General features: G+C 34.0%; 1 protein-coding gene across 3 annotated transcripts; it reads right to left on the reverse strand.

Moving 5' to 3' along the window:
- Nucleotides 1-607: 607 nt before the first annotated feature.
- Nucleotides 608-24136, reverse strand: LOC127866070 (peroxisomal membrane protein PMP34-like). Of its 3 annotated transcripts, none has more exons than XM_052406458.1 (9): nt 23898-24136; nt 19770-19830; nt 19347-19413; nt 18646-18797; nt 16784-16909; nt 16228-16376; nt 4246-4302; nt 1679-1740; nt 608-1007 (listed from the first exon to the last, which is right to left on the reverse strand). In XM_052406458.1, the coding sequence occupies exons 1-9, from the start codon at nt 24030-24032 to the stop codon at nt 848-850; spliced, it is 969 nt and encodes a 322-aa protein (XP_052262418.1). In that variant the 5' UTR covers nt 24033-24136; the 3' UTR covers nt 608-847. The 3 variants fall into 3 exon arrangements, with proteins under 3 accessions (XP_052262418.1, XP_052262417.1, XP_052262419.1); XM_052406457.1 differs by having other exon boundaries at nt 4204-4302; nt 23898-24135; XM_052406459.1 differs by lacking the exon at nt 23898-24136 and adding an exon at nt 22100-22132 and having other exon boundaries at nt 4204-4302.
- Between the last annotated feature and the right edge of the window lie 280 nt (nt 24137-24416).

The raw sequence follows: 24416 nt of genomic DNA on the forward strand, positions 1-24416 counted from the left end.
ACTAAGAAGTATGTTTATGTTTGAATTTGTTTCATGCAAAAAGACTTTTCTAGTTTGATATTCATAGAGTAAAACGATATCAACGCAATGTGCTTTTTTATAAAATATTTCTGGAAGTAGATCCCTTTTTCTGTCTTTTTGGTTTTGTACTCGGCGGGCACAATCAAGAAATTATCAATACGACGTGACCAGGTCTCTTCAAAATAGGGGCGAAGACATCCGTAAACCGGAAATAATAATGGTTCCAGGTTGCATTAACCCGTTTCCTTTTTTCTACTACAAGTTCATACATCCTCATATTGCCCAATGCCGTGGCCATGTTCTAATACCATGCAACAATATCAGTAAAGAGTACAACGGTCACTTCCTGAGATAAGTTTGATATAAATTTCTATTATATTTTATATTTCATAATTAATTTATTAACACATGTATTTTATATGGTCGAAATTTATTTTGTATTTATTAATCAGTAGCTTTTATTTAAAGCTGATGCATGTACTATTATTATCCATTTAGTTTGTATATTTGGAATGAAATGCTATACACATAATATACTTTTCTGAATTGGCTTAAATTAGAATTGATACTAACAAGGCATAATAAGTAGGATTTATGTGTGTTTTTTAATATTATACAAAATAATATCGTGGAACAATCAATAACATTTTGATATGCGTGGAAAATGAGATATAAATGGAAATAAAAAGTACTTTGAGGAACGTCACATAAATCAAGTACGGCATAAAACACGGCAATGTGAAACAAATACTGCCGAATACTAGAATTATATAATTACCACCAATAACAATTACTTTGGCACATATTTTTTCAAGTAAGGTCAATATCAAGTAAGTGTTTGGCCTGGTTTCACGTATGCTAAGCCCATCATGCGGAAAGTTGCTGCAGTCAATTTCTCGTAGACCATGAACATAAGGGCCGCCGTGAATACAGTCTGTAACAGTTTCGCCTCCATTCCCTTGTATAACCCGGACATACCGTGGGTTCTTAAATAAAAAAATAGATGACCAGCAGGTTATATATTAATAAATAAATCTTCGTTAATATAAATAAATAAAGTAGAGCAATATTTGAAGATTAAAAGCAGTATTAACATAATGTAATTATATTACATTTTAGCAATAAAATGGTAAATACCAAATAAATTCAGTTGAATGTTCGTAAAATACAATATTGCGATGAAATAAAAAACCTAAATAATAGCTGGGCAGACATAATAGTTCATTAACTACTTAACTCATATACGCATGAGTATTTACGTTATTGGAAAAAAATGTCAATTTTGGAGAAATATCTAACACTTTTATGTTATCATATATTTACTGGCACATATTTTCATTTAAAAATCTATTTTATTGATTTTATCAAATGAATGTTAGCATAGGAACATTAAAACACTTAACACATGAAACAATTTTTTCATGTTTCTATTATAATTATAACCAAAATAATAATAATTATAATTATTATTTGTATTATTACAATTATTATTATTATTATACTTAATTAATATTAATAGTGGTAATCATTAAATTGTTAGAGTTGTTATCATTATTTAAACGTAACTCCAGAAACACTTACAATATACTTATTACCACTATTGTCATATATTAAGTATAATAATAATAATAATAAATATATATATAATATAATTTACCTAGCTATGTCCATCAAAGCGTCCCAAGTACTGGAGCTGTTGTTGGATTGTCGGTACCGGACCTGGGAAACATATTATAAGAAATGATGAAACTCCAGAAATTCTAATATTTTCCTTATTTCCGCAATTATCATAAATTTAGAACAACAAGAAAAATAATAATAATAATAATAATAAAAATAAATATAACAATAATAATCGGGTATTATTATTACTATTGATGTTGTTATAATTATTCTTATTATTATCACGCAGACAACACAACTGCGGTCTACATCAACGGTTTGGTTCATAAGAGTGAGATTTTAATTTTACATTTATCACCATTGGTATTCTAAACACAATATTTTGTGGTCGACTTTTTACACCATGAACGGATGCTTTCAATATGCTTGGAATTACTCTTGAGAAAGCTGGTATGGTAATACAAATTATGCATATACAAATTCACATAATTGTTTACAGTTAACTGTTCAGTTTATTTTTAACAAGGTAGTTTACGTAAATTTTCATTAATTACGTTTCCTAATGCTTCCATTTACTATTTCATATATGTTAAAGTTTTTACTATTTGCATGCAACATCGTTAAACGAGTTTAAATCATCCACCATGAATCAACGCTTTTAAAAATCGTTGACCCTAGTCGATTTTTGTGTAATGACAAGATAATTTTGGAAATGGGAGTTAATGAGCTAATAAATTTTAGCGGTCAAGGACATAATAACACTATATCCAGCATATCCAACGTAAATGTGCACTATTGCCAATATTGGCATAATCATGTGATTTATGATGCCACCGATGCATTATTGTATTGAAGACGCTAACCCAGTATGTTTAAGCGTTATTACACAACTGACGGATAACACAAATAAACTCTGTCCACTTTCAGTGATGTCAGGTCACTGACCGATAACACTAATTTAGCCTGGTCAACATTTTAGGTCATTATGCAATGCTTGATTAGTCGTTAATTCCGCCCACTCACTGTATCTATTTTCGTGAAATGTCGCTTAAAACATGTTAGCAACGTATTTATCTGGTTTCGAGGTCGAGAAAATTGAAAAATTATAGTCCAATAGTATACATATATATGTATAATATATAATAAATAATTCATATTTCGATGAATTAAAAAAATAGTTATCATAATTGAAGTACTACTAGCGTCTAAACTAAATTTCTATCATCACCATCTTGACCTGAAAGATTAAGAAGCATTTATTTAAATTATTACCATTAACATTTCATCTTTAATATCTACATTTAATAATAATCCATAACGATAATTTATGCGTCACTCATTTTTTAAATGCGCAAAAATACTTGTGGGTAACACAATTTTTCGCAAAACTAGTGTGTACGATGTTGATTTCAGTCGTATTGGATAATGGATATACAGCGTACCGGTATAAACGTCACAGCCTGTGAATATGTCATACAACTGATGGATTTCGTCATAGCTCCAAATTGAAATAATTCTTATTTCAAATGATTCATTTTAGTTGTATTTATCTCTGCGTGTGTCCACTGCCATATCAATCTAAACCCACGAAAACAAGAGATATGTTTGTCAGAAACACAATGCCCCCTACTGCACCGCTTTGATTTTTTCTATTATATCCCTTTGAAAAATATTACTTTCCTCGTAAAAATGATTTGCACCTGCCAAATAATAAATAGAAATTATCTCCCTTTAAAGCTTGTTACTTCCCTTGGATTTGTTTTTGTTTTACTTTTGACCTTTAAGGATGACCTTGACATTTAACCACTCAAAATGTGCATCTCCATGAGATACACATGTATGCCAAATATCAAGTTGCTATCTTCAATATTGAAAAGGGTATGGCCAACATTAATGTTTTGGGTCAGACGGACGGACAAACAGTTCAAATGCTATATGCCACTCTACTGGGGGCATAAAAATGCGACAAATGACATTCATGGATCTTGTTTCACCAACCAGTTTGACATTTCAACTCTCTTATAATAAGATCGTCAGTATTTCAACATTTACAACACCATTTCATGGTGTGAATGTGAATATTTGATTATACATGTATTGATTTTATTAGTGCTTCACTGTTATAATTAATGATTTTATCTATAACTATTTCATGTGTGTTTTAAATACATATAATAATAATTAATATTACTCTTATTACTGTTCTAAATTATGTTCAATATTTCATTATTTCAAACTTATATAACTTATGTTTCGAAACTCGGTACGTTTGAAATGGTTAAAGATCGAAACATAGCATGCATATTCATTATGTATATTTTGATCAGGGTTCACATGATTTTAAATCAGTCACAATATAAATATAAGTACAAGTACACTACTGGATGAAATACATTTTCTCTTTCATTCCTAATAATGTTACATTACGATGGACTCTTGTTGGGCGCTTTTTTGCAACGACGTGAAGAGAGAATGGTTTTAACTGAATAAAATGATATATACCGGTAATGTTTTGCGCACTGGTACCATAAATATGAAAACACCTATATGTACATGTACCCTCATTCTGGACTGTATAACCTGCAGCGGGTATGTTAATACCGTAGCAACTGTCTTCGCTATGGCTCCAATGACGAAATACACCAACCCGCTCAACTCCTAGTATGAAAAAGAGGAAGTTATCACATTTAGTGTATCACCTGCCGCGATTCATTGTCAGAGGGGGTAATCACGTGAAAGTCAAGATGGATTGTCCGTGCCGAGACAATTTTTTGGCGTTGTGTACTTTTTTAAATGTTTAAATGACACTAACTTTCCAGTCATATCAGTAAAAACGTGATTAGCGCATATTTCGTATTAAAATTCGCGTTATATCTTGACTTTATTCCCCGAATGTTTATTTTGTGGGGCTGTAATTAGGTCACCCCGATAGGAAATTACACTTCGAATGAAGTCGAGATATAGAGCGATTTCATATATATAACTTTCTTGCTGATATGGCTGGAAAGTGATCGGCATTTAAAAAATTACGAGTAATATAGGATGTAAAACGGCGAAATATACCTACCGCGGCATGAACGTCGCCATCTTGACTATCACGTGATAACCCCCTCAGAATGTTGTCGCAGGGTACAGTAAGAATTTTTAAGATACCCGCCACACACTCACAGAGAAAACTGTAAACACACACCCTTGGCAATGTGTAATTTTAAACAAAGGTCAATAACTAATTGAAAAAAGTAGAACGTTGATAATATGCGCTGTAGAATGCCAAAAAAATATATAACTCGCCCACGAAAGTTTGTATATTTTTTTATAAACAAAACGCAATAACTTCTTCCAAAACAATAGCTGTCAGAAGACAGCACGCTCGACTTTTTGAGTGCTTGACAGTATAACGTAAGCCATCATGGAAAAATTGGTCATATTCAATAAGGTCAAATATAGTATTATTCTAACTGGAAGAGGGCCATGATTAAAACATATTGATCGCTTATGTTTTAAAGAAGTTGTACATTATAGACGATTCTGAGTTCAAGTATATTTTCCACAATCTATTGAACATTTGTAAAGACTTTAAACAAACTAATAAGATTTTATTTCAAGTTTGATAGCAATAGCTTGGGTGGGATGGTTGGACGGTCTTTCAAAAATAAAATAATTAAAATAAATATTTGTGTTGTTTCACCATGTTTAAAAAAAATCATTCGTGTTTGGGGGATGGAGAGGGGGAATTATGTGAAGGTGTGGTCAAAAAAAGAAAAAAAAGGAAAAAAACAACAACAAGATAAATGTGCTTGTCAGAAACACTATGTCCCCTTCTGCGCCGCTTTGAATCTATATATTTGACCTTTGACCTTGAAAGATGACCTTGACCTTTCACCACTCAAAATGTGCAGCTCCATGAGATACACATGCACCCCAAATATGAAGTTGCTATCTTCAATATTGCAAAAGTTATAGCAAAATGTTAAAGTTGGGGCAAACAAACATACTAACCAACAGACAGGGCAAAAACAATATGTCACCCACTATAGTGGATGGGGGACATAAAAATTCGGGGGGGGGGGGGATTCTAGGGTGGGGCGTGGGGGTGGTTTGGGTGATGTACATTGTTGTATGTCAGGTACTTGTTGTTTTGTCAAAGTATGAATAAAATCTTATCGTAAATAAAGAAGTAATGCCAATTTTATCCTTTTTTTTTATTTCACCTTGAGTTTTAAGGTCATTCAAAGGTCAAAGTCAACTTGCCAGGTACAGTACCCTCATGATAGTCAGAAAGTATTTGAAGTTTAAAAGCAATAGCCTTGATACTTAAGAAGTAAAGTGCATATAAACACAACATTTAACAAAGTTACTAAGTAAACAAGAGATGTGTTTGTCAGAAACACAATGCCCCCTAAAGCGCCGCTTAATTTATTTTTTTTGACTTTTGATCTTGAAGGATGACCTTGACCTTGATTTTCACCCCTCAAAATGTGCAGCTCCATGAGATACACATGCATGCCAAATATCAAGTTGCTACGTTCAATCTTGCAAAAGTTATGAAGAAGGTTAAAGTTTTGGTTAAAGTTTTAAGACACACACACACATACAATGACAGACAGGCCAAAACACTATACCCCCGATCTTTCGATCCGGGGGCATAAAAAGGCCATAAATCCATCAAAATGCCAACCAGAGTAAAGCAACTTGTCCTGAACAGTCCCCTTATGATAGTTAGCGAGTGTTCCAAGTCTGGAAGCAATAGCTATGTTACTTTAGGAGTAAAATGGGCCAAAACACATAACTTAACAAAATTTTCAATTATCTAACTATAAAAGGGGCCATAATTCTGTCAAAATGCCAGTCAGAGTTACATAACTTTGCCTGCACAGTCCCCTTATTTTAGTTAGTAAGTGATGCAAGTATGAGAGCAATGGCTTTGATTCTTTAGAAATAAAGCGGACCCAAACACAAACTTAACCAAATTATCAATTTTCTAAGTATAAAAAGGTGCATAACTCTAAAAATAATGCTGACAGAGTTATGCACCTTGACCTACACAATTGTCTTGTTGCCATTAAGAAGTATTCCAAGTTTGAATTAATTATCTTTGATAGTGTTTAAGTTATTTGACTTTATAAAAAACTTAACCAACGCCGACACAGTGGCAAGTAGTATAGCTCTCATATTTCTTCTAAATGTCATGCTAATAATACGATTACAAAATCGAGACCATGTGCGCTATGCAGAAAGATATTGGGTAAAAGTTTGACCAAAAATAAATGACAAGAGGGCCATGGGCCCTAAGGCGCTCACCTGAGACCCAAAGGAACTAATCTATTCTGGGAAGGTGGAGTTCAAAAAAATAAAAGTACTTCATACAGACAGGCGTACATACTTAACTTGCGCTTTATAGTTCGATTATTTAGTGTAAAATCTTCAAAAGAGGACGAGTGTTGGGCAGACAGGCTGTAGTACAGACTTAGTGTGCTCTATTATTAAAATACGTTTTCACTGTTTTTGCATTCAAAGTTATTTAGAACAATGATACTCTGATTTTCAAGTAATACTGCATTCCACATATCATACATGACGTCTGTATATATAATTAATTAGAATTATGGTTTTTCTGACTTTCACATAAAACTGTATTTCACATATCATCCATGTAGGCCTACATGACTTGTGTATATCAATCTGTATTTATGATTTAAAATGAAATTTCATACTTCATTTAAGAGTTAATTTTTGTTAATTATTCACATCAGTCTGTAAGTGTTGTTTGTAAACAATTCCTCTACGCTTCTACTCTTTATTTACAACCATTGCAAAACTAAAATGCATTTTAATTGTGAAATTTATTCTCAAATACAAGCTGCATTTAATATCATAAGTATCGCAAATAGTTGGTTTTAAGTACATTTTCTCTATCCCTTTAATTCTTGAACAAAGTATATCTGTGATATGATATGTGTACACGTAGAAACGATATTTTTTTGTCAATAAATGTTCAACAGTACAGTTGGAGAATATGTCATTCTATTTTTTATTGATCAATATAATTGAATTGTGACAACAGTTGTTGCCTATAAAGATGTAAAGGATATTTTTACATACATATCTTTACTTTTTCTTCTTGATATTCATAATATACACTGGGACTTTGTGATAAGTTAAATAATAGCCATATTGAGTAAGTTCAATATGGCATCACTGAACTTAAAGCTAAGAAATATGAAATATCACGCCCATTAAATTTATATATATTGTATCAACCTTTCTTGGAAGTATACAAGTACATAATTTTGCTATTTCAAGAGCTTGCTTCAATGTTGTAATCTGTTCTTCTAATGCAGTCAGCATGCTGAATTTTATACGAAAATAAATGCCAGACAGATGTATTTATGTGTTTATCTCTATATTAATACCACTGTATAGCAATTGCTGTTCTCTGCTGGTCCCTGTAAGGGGCTGTAAACAAGGGTTAGGCATCAAGCAACTGTCAGAGATAATGAGGTACCTGTTGTGGCTAATGGTTATTTCATTGGTCTGCGGTAATTGACCAGTCGCCAACTCCGCCCACATTTTGTCGATCAGCCAATCAGATTTCGATTTTTCACACACCCCTCAGCAACGCTTATCTGGCCGCCATTTTGTCCGACAAACAAAGCGTGTTGTACATATGGAATGGACGTAATTTTTAAGAGTTTACACAGATTTTATATCAAATGCATGATCATTACTGTTCGATCATTATTCAAAATTGTAGGTGCTATACATACTTTATAAAAGGTTATTATTTCATCTTTATTTCTTGAACATATGAACGAGTAATGAGAAAACAAACACAATAAATAGTTTAACCACACCAGGTGTGTGTTCTATAGAACGTGTTATACCGTTTGATGCACAATATTATTAAGCAGTTTGGGCAACATATTAATTGCCACACGTGCTTATTAATCTCAGCGTAATTGTCGATGATTAATAAATAACAGTATGTTGCGTGGATCTCAGAATGAAGGAACATTAAGGCATTGTTAGGTACTGTACACAAGAAAAGAAAATTATTTAATTACTTAAATGATTTCCAAATATATATTTATTTTTTGTGGATCATAAACAAGGGAAATCATTATACATTGTTAACTTAAATATTGTTTTAACGTAGTAAAAACAACACAAAGGTGATTTCAACGCGGCTAAGCCAGCTTAAAGCGACTTCAAATGTAAAATGTACGGCTTATAATACAACAACAACATTTCTAATACAACATATATTGATACGGGGAGAAATGTGAAAATTGCAATTAACATATAAGGACCATCTTGTTATAAATAAGCAAATGCATAATATGCTAAATGTATTCAATCCGAATGTTCGTGAACAGCACCGTAATACCAACATTTCATTTTTTTGATAGTGAAATGTAGCAGGTTCGCATTAAACATAAATGAAATAAAATGCATATTAGACTATCTGTTAATGAAACCACGAAATTAGGCCTGTATTAAATTATGGTTACAATCAAAATTTAATTTATATCCAAATAAAAAAAATCGGTGTCTTTTTAAAAATAATACAATAAAACAAAGATCTAAACATTTTTAATAAACAAAAAACCCATCATGGATATGTCATTTGCATTTAATAAAAATATTTTCAAAATTATATATGAATAGCCACCGGGTTCACTGTCAGACGGTTGAATACAAGTCCAAAATCAATATGAAATAAATGCTCATTTTTACAACGGATTTTTCATCACCTCCCTATATAATGTGTATTAGAAACGTTTCTGATAGTCAGTCTGCCGTTAACTCATTTATTTTGATTACGCCATTTCTCTCTAAAGTTTTTATGATTTTATTAACGTTTTACAAAGCAGTTTAGGTTAGTGTGCGGCTTTAATAATTTATTATATAGAAAAGAGCATAATGCATCATTACAAATATAGAATTTCCCTCACGTAATCCGCTATAATTGCGATCTGCTTGTCGGAGTTTTCTAATCACTAGACCACGTGACTATGTGGGCGGAGCGATCGATAATTTGGCGACTGGTCAATTGACATGACGCCTTATCAGTGATCGCTCCGCCCACTTAATCACGTGGCTCAGCGGGAAGAAAACCTAGACAAGCTAACACCAAAATGGCTTCTTTGCCTATAGACTGCATATATATTTACGCGATATTCCGGATGATTTTATGGACTTGTTTAACACTATATTACACTTGTAAAGGGGTTGATGCCATTTTGTTATTCTGCAAATGCAAAAAATATACGATTAAAGAGAACATCAGCTATTTATAACGGGTAAATCGGTACATTAAACACGCTCTCAAACGCTTGCGCGCTTACCGAAATCGAACCCGTTATTACGTGTAATGGTGGTATTTGCAATAATTAAACACTTCACCGGTATTTACCCGTGTTATTAACAAAATTATTACCGAAACATTCCCCCCTACCCGTGTATTTGACACAAAATAGCGCTTTATAACTGGGAATTCGGTGAAGTTTTACGCGCTTTCTGACGCCGGGTGGGTACCTCAATCCCACATGTTATTGCGTATAAAAGTGATGTTAATCATATTAAACATTGCTTATGGGACATTTATCAATCACTATAATTTAAAGCGCAAAAACAACACAGTAAGTTTGGACATTGTCTGATATAAAATTAGCGTTGTACGAAATGGAATACGGTCAGGCTATTATAAATTAATAAGGCTACCAATATCAGACGCTCGCGCAGGTACCGACTTCCCCGAAGTTACCGCATTTATTGGTCAACTAATATCAGTAATAATAACTCGTTTACAATAGCATTTATCGATACGTCTTTATTAAAATAATAACAAAATGGTTTTCACTTGTTTTTTGACACACACAGAAACGCGATTTTTAACGGGGATTTCGTAGTTACACGAATTGGGTACCAAAATTTTCATTAATTTAACATGCACACGTGACATAATACATACTTAATAATGCTTAGTTATTGCTTATATGACATTTCAAGTTTGTGAAATAAATTAATGTTCTATAAAGGGATCTCGGTAATTCTTGAAGCTTCCACTCGCTCTTGTCAAGACCGCATTGCCGCGTTGGAAATGGTATAAATTTAATTCATCTAACTTATGTTTCTGGATACCAAATGTCAGAGTTGCATTAACCCTTTTTACACCGTTTTTGCCGATTTACTTACGACGAAAGAGTTCTAGATAAGTACTAGATAAACAATGAATTGCTACACATAATGTATGAACACTATTTGCGCGAATTATTATATTGAATTGGTAGAAATAATACTGATGCTGCGTATTCACCTTGTGAATGCTACAAGTCCACCATTTTCGATAAACCTCAAAACCTGATCAGTGTCATAAAAATGGCCATGTTTACAACTTTACAAATGAGGAAGTGCTTTCAAAACTGCCTGTATATTTCGATATTAAGCCGAATTTCATACACTTCTCAAGATCTTTTTTCGGCTTTGGAAACGAAATAAATTCAATGTCACCGACTAATCTGTCAGGATATCGATTGTCCGAGTTACATAATCCCCATTGACACCGTTTAACCATTTTTAATCGTTTTTTTAAGAGGAAAACAAATGAAACTCGTTGGAATAAAAGTGAACCTAAACATGTAGCTTGTCTAGAAAATGGCGGACAGGTCGTTGCTAACGAGTGCGCCCGATTAATCGATCGCTGATTGGTGGATCAATTCTAGTGGGCGGAGCGATCATAGATAAGGCGTCATGTCAATTAAATTACATGCAACAAAATGTGTTAAAAGTGGCCAGCACAGGAATTTGGGGCTTGACTCTAAACTGTTATATACAGTTGTTTCTCCCCTAAGTAATTTTCTGTGAAATCAATATAACTACTTAAAATTTTGAGATTATTTAATAAAAGGTTTTCAGATGTTAAAAAAATGTTTGTTGCACTTCATCCCCAACCAATCATAAACATAATAATCCTCTTCAGAAAGGAACATAAATAAATATAAAAAAAATGGCAATTTAACTGTACATCTTATCAGCAGAATTAATATTTACATGACTGCATGAAGATCATGAATATCATAATATTCATAAATTTCATTCTACGTGTACATCTGTAATTTCATAGTAGAGTGTAAACAAGATTACACTATAAACCCATTTAAAGCCATGCTTTTCAACAGACGGCAACCATTAACGGAACTCGGCCTAGCAATCATAACAAGATATCCATAAAACAAATGTTTTGACAAAGTTTCATGATTATTGGACAAAAAATGTGACCTCTAGAGTGTTCACAAGCTATTTTTACTATACAAATATAAGGAACAGACCCCCCCCCCCTGGCGGCCATGTTTTTTTTACCGATCCAAACCATTTTTGAACTCAACCGTTGTATCAAGGAAACAAATGTTCTGACCAAATTTCATAAAGCTTGGGCAAAAAATGTGTCTTATAGACGGTTCACATGTTTTCACTATATATATATATATATATATATATATATATATATATATATATATATATATATATATATATATATATATATATATATATATATATATATATATATATATATATATATATATATACAGTAACATATAGAGAACACTGCCCCACCCCCTGGCGGCCATGTTTTTTTTAATGTTCACGACTATTTTCAAACTCACGAGATATCCACATAACCAATGTTTTGACCAAATTTCATGATGATTAGGCAAAAAAATATGACTTCTAGAGTGTTCACAAGCTTTTTTACTTTATAAATATAAGGAAAAAGACCCCCCTCCTGGCGGCCATGTTTTTTTTTACTGATGGGAACCATTTTCGAACTCAACCTTCGTATCCAGGAAACAAATGTTCTGACCAAATGTCATGAAGATTGGACCAAAAATGTGAGTGTTCACATGTTTTCATTATATACATATTGAGAAAACTGCCCCGCCCCCCCCTGGCGGCCATGTTTTTTCGCCGATCTGGACCATTTTCGAACTCATCCGAGATATAAATGAAACCAATGTTTTGACCAAGTTTCATGATGATTGGGCAAATATTGTGACTTCTAGAGTGTTCACAAGGTTTCTCTATAGCCATATAAGGAATACTGATTCGCCCCCTGGCGGCCATGTTTTTCAACGGACTGGAACAATTTTTGAACTCAACCAACATATCATTAAGACAAACATGTTGACAAAGTAACATGATGATTGGGCATCAAATGTGACTTCAACAGTGTTCACAGGGTTTTTCTTTTGTTTGACCCACTGGCCTAGTTTTTGACCCAGCATGACCCAGTTCCGAACTCAGTCTAGGTATCATTGGGACAAATGTTCTGACCAAGTTTCATGAAGATCGGATAAGAAATGTGGCCTCTAGAGTGTTCACAAGGCAAAATGTTGACGACGGACGCACGACGACAAAAGGCGATCCCAAAAGCTCACCATGAGCACGTTGTGCTCAGGTGAGCTAAAAAATGTAACAATTTTGCGCATAAGCTTTTATTTCTAATTTATACAACCGCAAAAACTCTTTTGAAAATACCGGGAATGCATTTGTGAAATCGTAACAGTATGCCCCCCCCCCCCGTGCACAAGGATTTTATATAAGGAACTAACACCTGGATTTGAAAGAGCATCATACTTTGATATTGTTAATAATAAAAAACATAGGAAAATTATAGGTAAATTGCGTTTGTCGTCTCACAAATTATACATAGAAATGGAAATACACCACAACATTTTCAGAAATCAACGCAAAAGTGTAGTATGTACTCTAAATGATATCGAGGATGAATACCAATTAGTTCTAAAATGCACCTATTATGCTGATGTTAGGAAGTCATTTATTCCGATATTATAGATTCAGTCCAAATATGCTCAAGTTCATTAAACTGCTTAATAGCTCCAATAAAACAATGTAAAGGTTACTAGCCATGTACAGTTTAAAATGCTTTTAAATACGAGAGAATATGTTGTATATGAAGTCTCAAATAATTATATATTTCATCTAAAACAAATTACCGGTAGGTACAGACAAATGTAATCATTGTTGCAATTATTAATTGAAGTTTTGCATTATGTGGTCACTGCCTATTTACTATTTACCTAATCCATGTGATACTCTCACGAAAATATTTACATATTTTGTTGTACATTTTTCATTCTTCGAAATTATGTAGGTTTTGTACCTACTTTAAACGTATGCTGGTATTGTATATACATGTATATATGTTAATTATGATGGGCTGTAAATGCTTAAGTTGAAATTAACTATTCTGGTCTGTATCACTTGCAGATAATTATGCTGTAATAGTTTGATGAAACTTGCACACAAAATGTAGGACGAATTGAGCACATAAGCTTTTGTATGTAATTAGACCAATAATTGGAGAAATGATTTAGGCCATCTGACTGGTTATCAAACTTTGTAAAAATGATATGCCCACATACATTGTCAAAAACTGGGATTGTGATAAGAAAAAAACACTTTTAGTTAGAATTTGTCCCTTATTACAATCAGGGTGAAGGATCAATGAATGTTGTAAACATAGAATTTTGACAAAGAACACATGCTTATTAAATTAAGTAAATCTGATATTTTTCACATTTCTATAAGCCGCATTAAAAACTGTCTTTTATGCACTAGTTGAAATTCTTCAGAAAAATTGTTTTGAAATATTTCAAAAAGCAACACTTACTGGTGTGTTTTCATCCATCAACATCCATTTGTAAACCCCATAAAGTCACGTGATCCTGCACCCTGATAATTCAACTACTATAATTCAGAAATGCTTTAAGCGATGTAGCTAGTCATCAAACTTGGCCGAGATATCAAGCACAAAAGCAGAATTATAAAAATTTATGATGATCCGATTTAAAGTGTTTGAGTTAGAAAGCGGACAACGATAAGTTAATTATCATTCAAGGGTAATAATTCGCATGTGGTTCATGCAATGTAGCTCTTGTCCAATATTTTATGCTCACCGACATTATCATCAAGTTTCATAATAACCCATTTATTTTTTTTAGTTAAAATACCGGACAGTCTTATTTGGCCTTATTTAATTCGGAAGTGTTTCAGGTTATCTGGCTGGTTATTGAACTTGGCCAATATATTTTAACCACCAAAATCATCAGAAAGATTTATTGTGATATTATTTAAACTATTTGAGTGAGAGAGTGAGGTCATCTCCTAGACGCGGCTATGAAAGCTCACTGCGCACCCGTCGCAGATTTTCCCATAATTATACCATTATACGCCATATTTTATATGCAGGGTATTGCAAACAAAAAACCTGTGTAATTGTATTCTAATCACTAGTTGAAGCCAAATAGGGAAATTTCAAGTATATAACTATGAGAACAACAAGATGTGTTTGTGAAACACAATGTCCCCCTATATGATGTTTGACATTGTAGGATGACCTTGACCTTGTGAAGGATGACCTTGACCTTGACCTTTCACCACTCAAAATGTGCAGCTCCATGAGATACACATGCATGCCAAATATGAAGTTGCTATCTTCAATATTGCAAAAGTATTCATAAAATAAGCGATTTGGGCCACATATATTTGAACTCTGACCTTGAAGGATGACCTTGACCTTGACCTTTCACCACTCAAAATGAGCAGCTCCATGAGATGCACATGCATGCCAAATATCAAGTTGCTATCTTCAATATTGCAAAAGTATTCATAAAATGAGCGATTTTGGCCACATATAATTGACCTCTGACCTTGAAGGATGACCTTGACCTTTCACCACTCAAAATGTGCAGCTCCATGAGATACACATGCATGCCAAATATCAAGTTGCTATCTTCAATATTGCAAAAGTATTCATAAAATGAGCGATTTTGGCCACATATATTTGACCTCTGACCTTGAAGGATGACCTTTACCTTGACCTTTCACCACTCAAAATGTGCAGCTTCATGAGATACACATGCATGCCAAATATGAAGTTGCTATCTTCAATATAGCAAAAGTTATTGCAAAATGTTAAAGTTGGCGCAAACAGACAGACAGACCAACAGACAGGGCAAAAACAATATGTCCCCCACTACTATAGTGGGGGACATAAAAACTTAGGCAAAACGTCATGGTTTACAGCACAAGTGTCCTGGGAGTGAAGCTTCCTGTTAGGTTGCATTCAAATCTGCCAGGAGCTGCACAGAATTTCAATGAATACTGAGTTTAGAAATTGGTGGACAGTTTTTTGTAGAAAATAACCCAGCGTTGGCTTGACAGAATGATGAAAGTATTGAGATAAATGGCTACCTTGAGCTAAGCTTTAACATCAATATCTAGCAGAAAAATTTATATAAAAGGTAACATTAAATGAAAATACATTAAACAGTAAAAAACACCAACATAAGAGTCACGCACTGTGAAAACGGGGCTTAATGCACGTGAAGTGTCCTCACAGATTAGCATGTGCAGTCTGCACTTTTCACTTTTATATTTTTCCTTTAAAGCAAGTCTCATGAAAAAACAAACACCAGTGAAGACTGCACAGACTAATTTGGGACAACACTTTACAACATGCATTAAGCCCCTTTTTCCCACAGCAAGGCTCATACATACAGTTTGATTGAAAGCATGTTGGAAATATCTTTTCACAGCCTCATACACCATGAAGTGGATGGCCGGGTTGGAGGCGAGGACAATCGAGGGCTTAGTTCCATTCCACAGGGACCACACACCTTCCTGACGCGCAACCTTCACTAAACAGTCTGTAAACAAATAGCATTTTAAGAGAACACAGTACTTGTAAGAAAAACATATGTGTATGAAGTGTAAGCAATAATAATTAGAGCCTTAGCCATGTAATGTGTTATAATTAACATGTACTCGTAAACATTTAACTCATCACAGAAGTGAGTACATGTATATCAATCAAAAAAAAAAATCTAAATGTTTACTAAGAGATAGAAGTGCAAATATGTGTGATTGCAGAAATGCTTTCCATTTTAGTATAACTTCAAAGACATCACTATCAAAAAAGTTGCTTAATACTTGTAAAATACATATACACTTGGACAGTTTTTATCAGCTAAATTAAAGGTCGTACCAAAAAGAAAAACATATGTTAAGCCTTTTCATAGGTAGGTTGGACAAGTACCTGATATGTTTTCCTTACCAAGAATGCCTCTGTATTTGGCATGCTGGTTGTCATGGAGATCCTCTGTTTCCATGATGGCACCTTGCAGTTTGAGACGTGTGTTTACAACCCATAATGGCGTGGTCACTAGAACATTCACTACACCTGCAAAAATAACAAGGCTATTGTCAAGCAATATTAGTCCCCTACCGGCTCCACCATTGCCAGAAATTCCAGATTTATATATATATATATATTTGTTGCCATAGCAACCAAATTTTTTTATTTAGGAACAAAATGAAATGAAGTGCATAATGTCCATATTGCCATCCATCCATGTATGAAGTTTCATGAAAAAATATTAACTTTAAAAGTTATTGCAGGATCCAGAAAACCACCATTTTCAGCAGTATTTCTAGTCTATTTGTTGCCATAGCAACCAGAATTTTTGACGTCTGAACAAAATTAAATGACGTGCATAATGTCCATATTGCCATCTATCCATGTTGCAAGTTACATGAAAAAATATTAAGAACTTTAAAAGTTATCGCAGGATCCAGAAAACCACCATTTTCAGCAGTATGTCTAGTCTATTTGTTGCCATAGCAACCATAATTTTTTACGTCGGAACGAAATGAAATGACGTGCATAATGTCCATATTGCCATCTATCTATGTTTCAAGTTTCATGAAAAATATTAAGAACTTTAAAAGTTATCGCAGGATCCAGAAAACCACCATTTTCAGCAGTATTTCAAGACTATTTGTTGCCATAGCAACCATAATTTTTGACGTAGGAACGAAATGAAATGACTTGCATAATGTCCATATTGCCATCTATCCATGTTCCAAGTTTCATAAACAAATATTAAGAACTTTTAAAGTTATCGCAGGATCCAGAAAAGTGTGACGGACAGTAGGACGGACGGAGACAAAACCATAAGTCCCCTCCGGTGAAATCGGTAGGGGACTAATAAACAAAGTGATGTGATCATTAGAATGATCGTCTTTAATAGAAGCATAGAATAATAGAGGTACTCCCTAGATTATTCTCTTACAAAGACTGTAATATGGGCAATATACATTACTCATATCAACACTGTGATCTCTCACTTTGTTTGATGGAGCATAGCAACATTCCAGCTATTACCACTTTTTGTTACAGAAGCATTATCCATAGTTCAGTGAAGCTCAACTCAGAGCTGCAATTTATTAAAACAACAATTGCTGAACAATGATGAATTCCATAATATTCACAAAATCATTAAATATGAAACTGTGAAGATTTGTCAAATATCAGTAATATTAAACTAAAACTAAAACACACTCTGACGTGAATTTTTCATCATCTCAAGGGTGAAAATATGAGTGTTTATGAAATTTGATAACTCAAAGTGTAAACAAAAAATAAACAGACACCTTTAGCATCTGGATACATGTATCTGGCTTGAATTATATATTTTAGACTTATCATCTAAGACATCATAGTACATGTAAATATGTTCAAGTAGTCATAATCTTTTATCTTGTTTTACATGTGTGTCATACTAACATCGCTGCTATAGTGACACAGTTTTATAAAACCATGTGGAGTCCATTTGAATGTAACTTGAACAGCAGACTTGAACACTTTAATTTCAATGTGCTTTTAATTCAGATATAATATGTGTTTGTTATATAAACATCAACAAACATTCACTTATATCTATTTCTTCACTTCTTTACTTGGGGGGGGGGATTAAACTAAGATAACGCTACTTCAAAATAATGATAGATTTTTGGAACAATTACTCAATATCTGTTTAAAAAATACTGCTGACTATATTGCTATGCATTGTTTCACAAATAAGACAGATACAAATATTCTTGGTATAATTGTTAATAATTTCTAAATAATAGTACCTGCTATGAAAGCGAATGACAAGTCTTTTATTGAGCTTGGTTTCTCTTTGCCGATGAAAGCAGTTTTAAGACAATTGTATGTGTAGAAGTAAACAAAGTAGGAACAGCTGATGGTCGTCAGCACAGGAACTAGGCCTCTGTACAATGCAGTGCTGAAATGAAATGTGCCATGCTCTAGAAAAATGGGATTTAATGCTTGTGCTTTAAGTGATGTCCCAGATTAGCCTGTGCAGTGTCGTACTTAGTCTGCACAGGCTAATATAATTTAGGCACGTGCATTAAGCCCTGTTTTAACAGAACAAGACTTAAATTTAAAAGCCTTTCACAATTAAAATGTTTAGACCCAACTATCTTAACAATGGTTACAAAAGTAAGTAAGTTGATCACATTCATTAATCTCTAAGAAATTAGGTGTTACAATGCAGCTTGATAGTGTTTTAAACTGTATTTAAGCCATGTCATGCACATTGTCTTATATGGGGAATGCAGCAAGCAAAGCTCTTGACCAGCTTTGGCATCCTTAGTCAGGTGAGGTACTATTCTGGCCGCTATAAAGTCTCATAAGCATAAACTGTAGCTCCTGACAAGACGACCTGGATGTGCAGGCTTGTCTGAAGCTAAACTGGCTGCATAAGGACTAAGACCAATTTTCACATGACATGGATCCATTTAGACTATGATGTTTTAAGAACGTTCCTTACAAGCCTTCTTGTGATATGATATCAGCTATAACTGTGGGTGTATGATTTGCCTTTCTTTTGTCATCAACTGAAAATAAATGAATTTGCTTATTTTTTATTTTTTTAATGGGCATGTGATAGCAACAATGAACAATAATTCATCAGTATAATAAAATATAACTCTAGGCATGTATTCAGTATGAAATTCAGACAATATAACTATAATGGGACAAATCCTTTGTCCAATTTAAAATTTTATTGTCTTAATTGCATACTGTTAAAGGTGGTGAACTGATTTCAACATTAATAATATATATCTAAGTTTATAATCTCACTTTTTTATTAAGTCAGGCTAATATATTCAACTCAATTACTTATATGATTATTTAAACAATTATCATGCAAAATAATTGAAATTCATCAAATTATTGATGTTTATCATACCCTGTAACCTTGTTCTAGCTGTGTCCAATGGATAAAAGACGATCATGCTCACAACACTGCCCTGTAACAACATTGCATATGTTTTCATTTAAACAGTGAACTCTAAACTTAACACAAAATGTCCAGTTTTCACTGAGTTCTAGTTTTCTTAGGGTTTAAGGTAAACAATATAAACCTTAATGAATGCATTCAGATTTATTACGGCATTGTTCATTATAAATATTTAGTACTTTACACATTATAAGCTACATTACAAATAATTATCTCACGCTGGCCTGCCATATGACTGTGTTTTTGTCATACCATGCATAGTGTTATAATTGCATAATTAAAAACAAGAGCACCGCCTTGCGGGTGCAGACCGCTCATCTATTTTCTTTTTAAAGGTGAAGGGACTCTCATTTTCAATCACAAAGGAGGGAGGGGTGGAGTGAAGAGGGGTGCATTGTGTGGGGGTGTGGACATTGATTACATTATCTTCTATGCGAAAAAAAAATCGGGGGGGGGGGGGGGGGGGGGGGGGGGGGGGATTCTTGGGTGCGATGGTTGGACGGTATTTCAAAACATAACATAATAAAAATAAATATTTTTGTTTTTTAACCGTTTCAAAAAAAAAAATATGGGGGGGGGTGAGGTGGGGGGGTATAGTGTGAGGGTGTGGTGGTAATTTGTGAGATGATCTTAAAAAAAAAAAAAAATAGGGGGGGGGGATTTGGGTGGGGGGAGGGGGGTGGGATTCTTGGGTGCGATGGTTGGACGGTATTTCAAACATAAAATAATCAAAATAAATAGTTTTGTTTTTTAACTGTTTAAAAAAAAAATTTGGGGAGGGGGTGGGGGGGGGTATAGTGTGAGGGTTTGGTGGTCATTTGTGAGATGATCTTAAAAAAAAAAAAATAGGGGGGGATTCGGTGGGGGGGGGGAAGGGCACGGGCGATGGCTTGGGTGGAGTCTATTGTGGTTTGTCAGGTAAGAGCAGTTTTGTCAAAGTATCAATCAAATCTAATCATAAATAAACAAGTTATGACAATTTAGCAAAATTTAATAATTTGACCTTGAGAGTCAAGGTCATTCAAAGGTCAACGTAAAATTCAACTTGCCAGGTACAGTAACCTCTTGATAGCATGAAAGTATTTGAAGTTTGAAAGCAATAGCCTTGATACTTAAGAAGTAAAGTGGATCGAAACACAAAATTTAACCATATATTCAAAGTGACTAAGTCAAAAAAGGGCCATAATTCCGTAAAAATGACATCCAGAGTTATGCAACTTGTCCTTTTACTGTACCCTTATGATAGTTTGCGAGTGTTCCAAGTATGAAAGCAATATCTATGATACTTTAGGGGTAAAGTGGACCAAAACACAAAACTTAACCAAACTTTCAATTTTCTAAGTATAAAGGGCCCATAATTCCATCCAAATGCCAGTCAGAGTTACATAACTTTGCCTGCACAGTCCCCTTACGATAGTTAATAAGTGTTGCAAGTATGAAAGCAATAGCTTTGATACTGTAGGAATAAAGTGGACCTAAACACAAAACATAACCAAATTTTCAATTTTCTAAGTATAAAAAGGGCACATAATTCTGTCAAAATGCCAGTCAGAGTTACATTACTTTGCCTGCACAGTCCCCTTATGATAGTTAGTAAGTGTTGCAAGTATGAAAGCAATAGCCTTGATACTTAAGGAATAAAATGGACCTAAACACAAAACTTAACCAAAATTTTCAATTTTCTAAGTATAAAAAGGGCACATAATTCTGTCAAAATGCATGCCAGAGTTATCTAACTTTGCCTGCCCAGTCCCCTCATGATAGTAAGTAAGTGTACCAAGTTTGAATGCAATAGCATTGATACTTTCTGAAAAAAGTGGACCTAACAGAAAACTTAACAAAAAATTTCAATTAAACCTAAACGCAAAACTTAACCGGACGCCGACGCAGACGCCGACGCTAAGGTGATGACAATAGCTCATTTTTTAAAAAAAAAAAACAGATGAGCTAAAAATGCTAAACAACAATTAAATTGTAACATTAAAAATATAAATTATCACAGGATTTGTTTTTGACAACAATTATTCCCTAATATGAAATGTCCATTAAATAACCATAGATGGTAATACTTTCTGGTGTAAAGTTGTGAAATGGTATCAAACTGTTGCAATAATTGGATTAGGGATAGCAATTCCTGCTGCGCAAGAAGGTCAGAAGGAATGATTGTCACTTAGCGTGGTTTTAAAACTGTTTGGTTTACATAAGTAAAATTGTACTGTGAAAGAAAGTAATGAACCACACAAGCTGATTGATTGAGGATTTCAGAGAGTCTGCTATACCAAGAGATTTCGCCACATTGCTCAGGATAAACAGGACAGGAGCATCTGTTTGCAATATGGATTCTGGTGTATAGATATTGTCCAGAAAATAATGCTGAACTGTTTACAATTGTGTCATACTAACATGGCTCCTTTAGTGACACAGTTTTATACAAACCAGGTGGGGTCCATTTGAATGAAACTAACAGTAACAGCAGACTTGTATGCTTCTTCTTCTTCTTCTTTTATAATAATGGCTATGTTCAATACTGATACATTATGGCCATGCGTGGGGGGTTAAAAAGAAATAGATTGATAGGTTTCCCCGAGTTACTCAATCCACTCAGGAAAATCCTATCAACAGTGATAAAAAAGATGCAAAACCTAATACCTTAAGCCCTTAAGACTTAAATATATACATATACAACTGTGCATGTGGTGAGAATATTAGTCGAGTTAAAAACAGGATAAAAGCAGAATCTTGTGATCTAAGGAAGGAACACTGATGTAGACAGCACTGATTTAAATCCAGGGATCGTATCAGCGCTGACTACATAAGATGGAAGTGTGTTCCATTGTACAACTGTTCTTGGAAAGAAAGAAAATTTGTGGTAATCAGCTGTACTTGGTGGTATTTGGTATGCCATGTGATGGTGATGGCGTGAGTGTCTAATGTATGGAGTGAGATAGTGAAGGGGATTGACATCAACATGATTATATACTATTTTATAGAACAAAATGAGTCTAGCTTGTTGTCTTCTTGATTGCAAGGTATTCCAATTCAAATCCTTAATTATATTTGTGACAGTGCCCGGTGTCTTGCTGTAATTATTTGTTACAAATCTGGCAGCTTGACGCTGAACATTTTCAATTTTCACAATATCTTTCTGATGGTAAGTGTCCCACACACTAGAGCAATATTCCAAGGATAGTCTAACAATGCTGTTATATGCCACTGCCTTAGTTTCCATTTTAGAAGAATCTGGCTTGCTTTACTACTAATTTTATTTACGTGAGGTGATCAGTTTAAAGTTGAGCTTACTTCAACGCCAAAATAGGTGGCTTGGTTTACAACAGACAGAGGTTGATTGTGAAGAGTGTAGGCTGTTTTTAATGGTTTACGGTTTCTCGTAACATGCATGATAAGACATTTTTCTATGTTAAAAGACATCTTCCATTTCAGCTCCCACAATGATAGACTATCTAGATCTCTCTGAAACTGAATAGTGTCAGCCAAAGTTTTTATGGATCTGTACATGACACAGTCATCCGCAAATAGACGGACGTTTGACTTCACAGACGAAGGTAGTTCTGGCTACCATAACTTTAAATGTCGCTTTTTATGATTTTTGACTGGCGCGACTTAACAGGTCTGTCAATACTATTCAAACTGTACGCTGAAGTTTCTTTAGCTAAGACGAAGGTAGATCATTAATGTAGAGCAAAAACAGAAGAGGCCCAAGAACTGATCCCTGGGGTACGCCAGAAATTACAGGGGCCATGGTGGAAGTTGCCCCATCTACAACAACCTGTTGGCTACGGTTACCAAGAAAAGCTTTAATCCAAGAGTGTGTAGTGTCCGTGATGCCATAATGGGCTATTTTCAGGAACAATCTACCGTGGTGTACAACATCCAAGGCTTTGCTAAAATCCATGATGGCAACATTCATCTGGTCTCTCTGCTTTAATTCCAATATGCTTTTGATTCAGATATTATGTTTTAATTGTCTATTTAAGGTTTTCTACCAAATATTGTTCTTAAAAATGGTACTAACACAGAAAAATGGTTCATATTAGTGAACATCAATATGTACAATACCACTGCTCCAGCAACTGCATGCACCAAATTTGTGTAGGAAAATACATTTGCAAGCGCACTGTAGCCCATTGCTCCTTGGTCATTACTTGCTAAAACTTTAACAAAAATGATTTTGGCAGATTTAATGTTTGACATTCTAAATGCCAGCGACTCTTTGATAACAATCTTGTTATCTTGCTGCAGGGTATAAACCTTGCTGCAGTACTCTTGTTGTCCTCTTTCGTGTTTAGGTTACAGTACACTAAATAACCGTTTCATGACTCTCTAAAAAATACCATAGTTCACAGGAAGGCATGTTTTACACTTTTATCTAGTATTCGGGTGTTATCTTTCGGAGATAATGGTAGGGCATGAATAGGTGTTCACGCCTGAATCCCTGAAATATGATAAACTTGAAGACTATAGCACTGCAAAAGGTTACACTCCACTAAGAAACGGCCGAAAAAAAAGTTGCTAAAACAGTCGATTTTGATTTGTTCTTTCTTGCTTTGTTCATGAAATATCTTTTTTATTGCATAA

The sequence above is a fragment of the Dreissena polymorpha genome, chromosome 2, assembly GCF_020536995.1.
Source record: "Dreissena polymorpha isolate Duluth1 chromosome 2, UMN_Dpol_1.0, whole genome shotgun sequence".
Taxonomy (NCBI): domain Eukaryota; kingdom Metazoa; phylum Mollusca; class Bivalvia; order Myida; family Dreissenidae; genus Dreissena; species Dreissena polymorpha.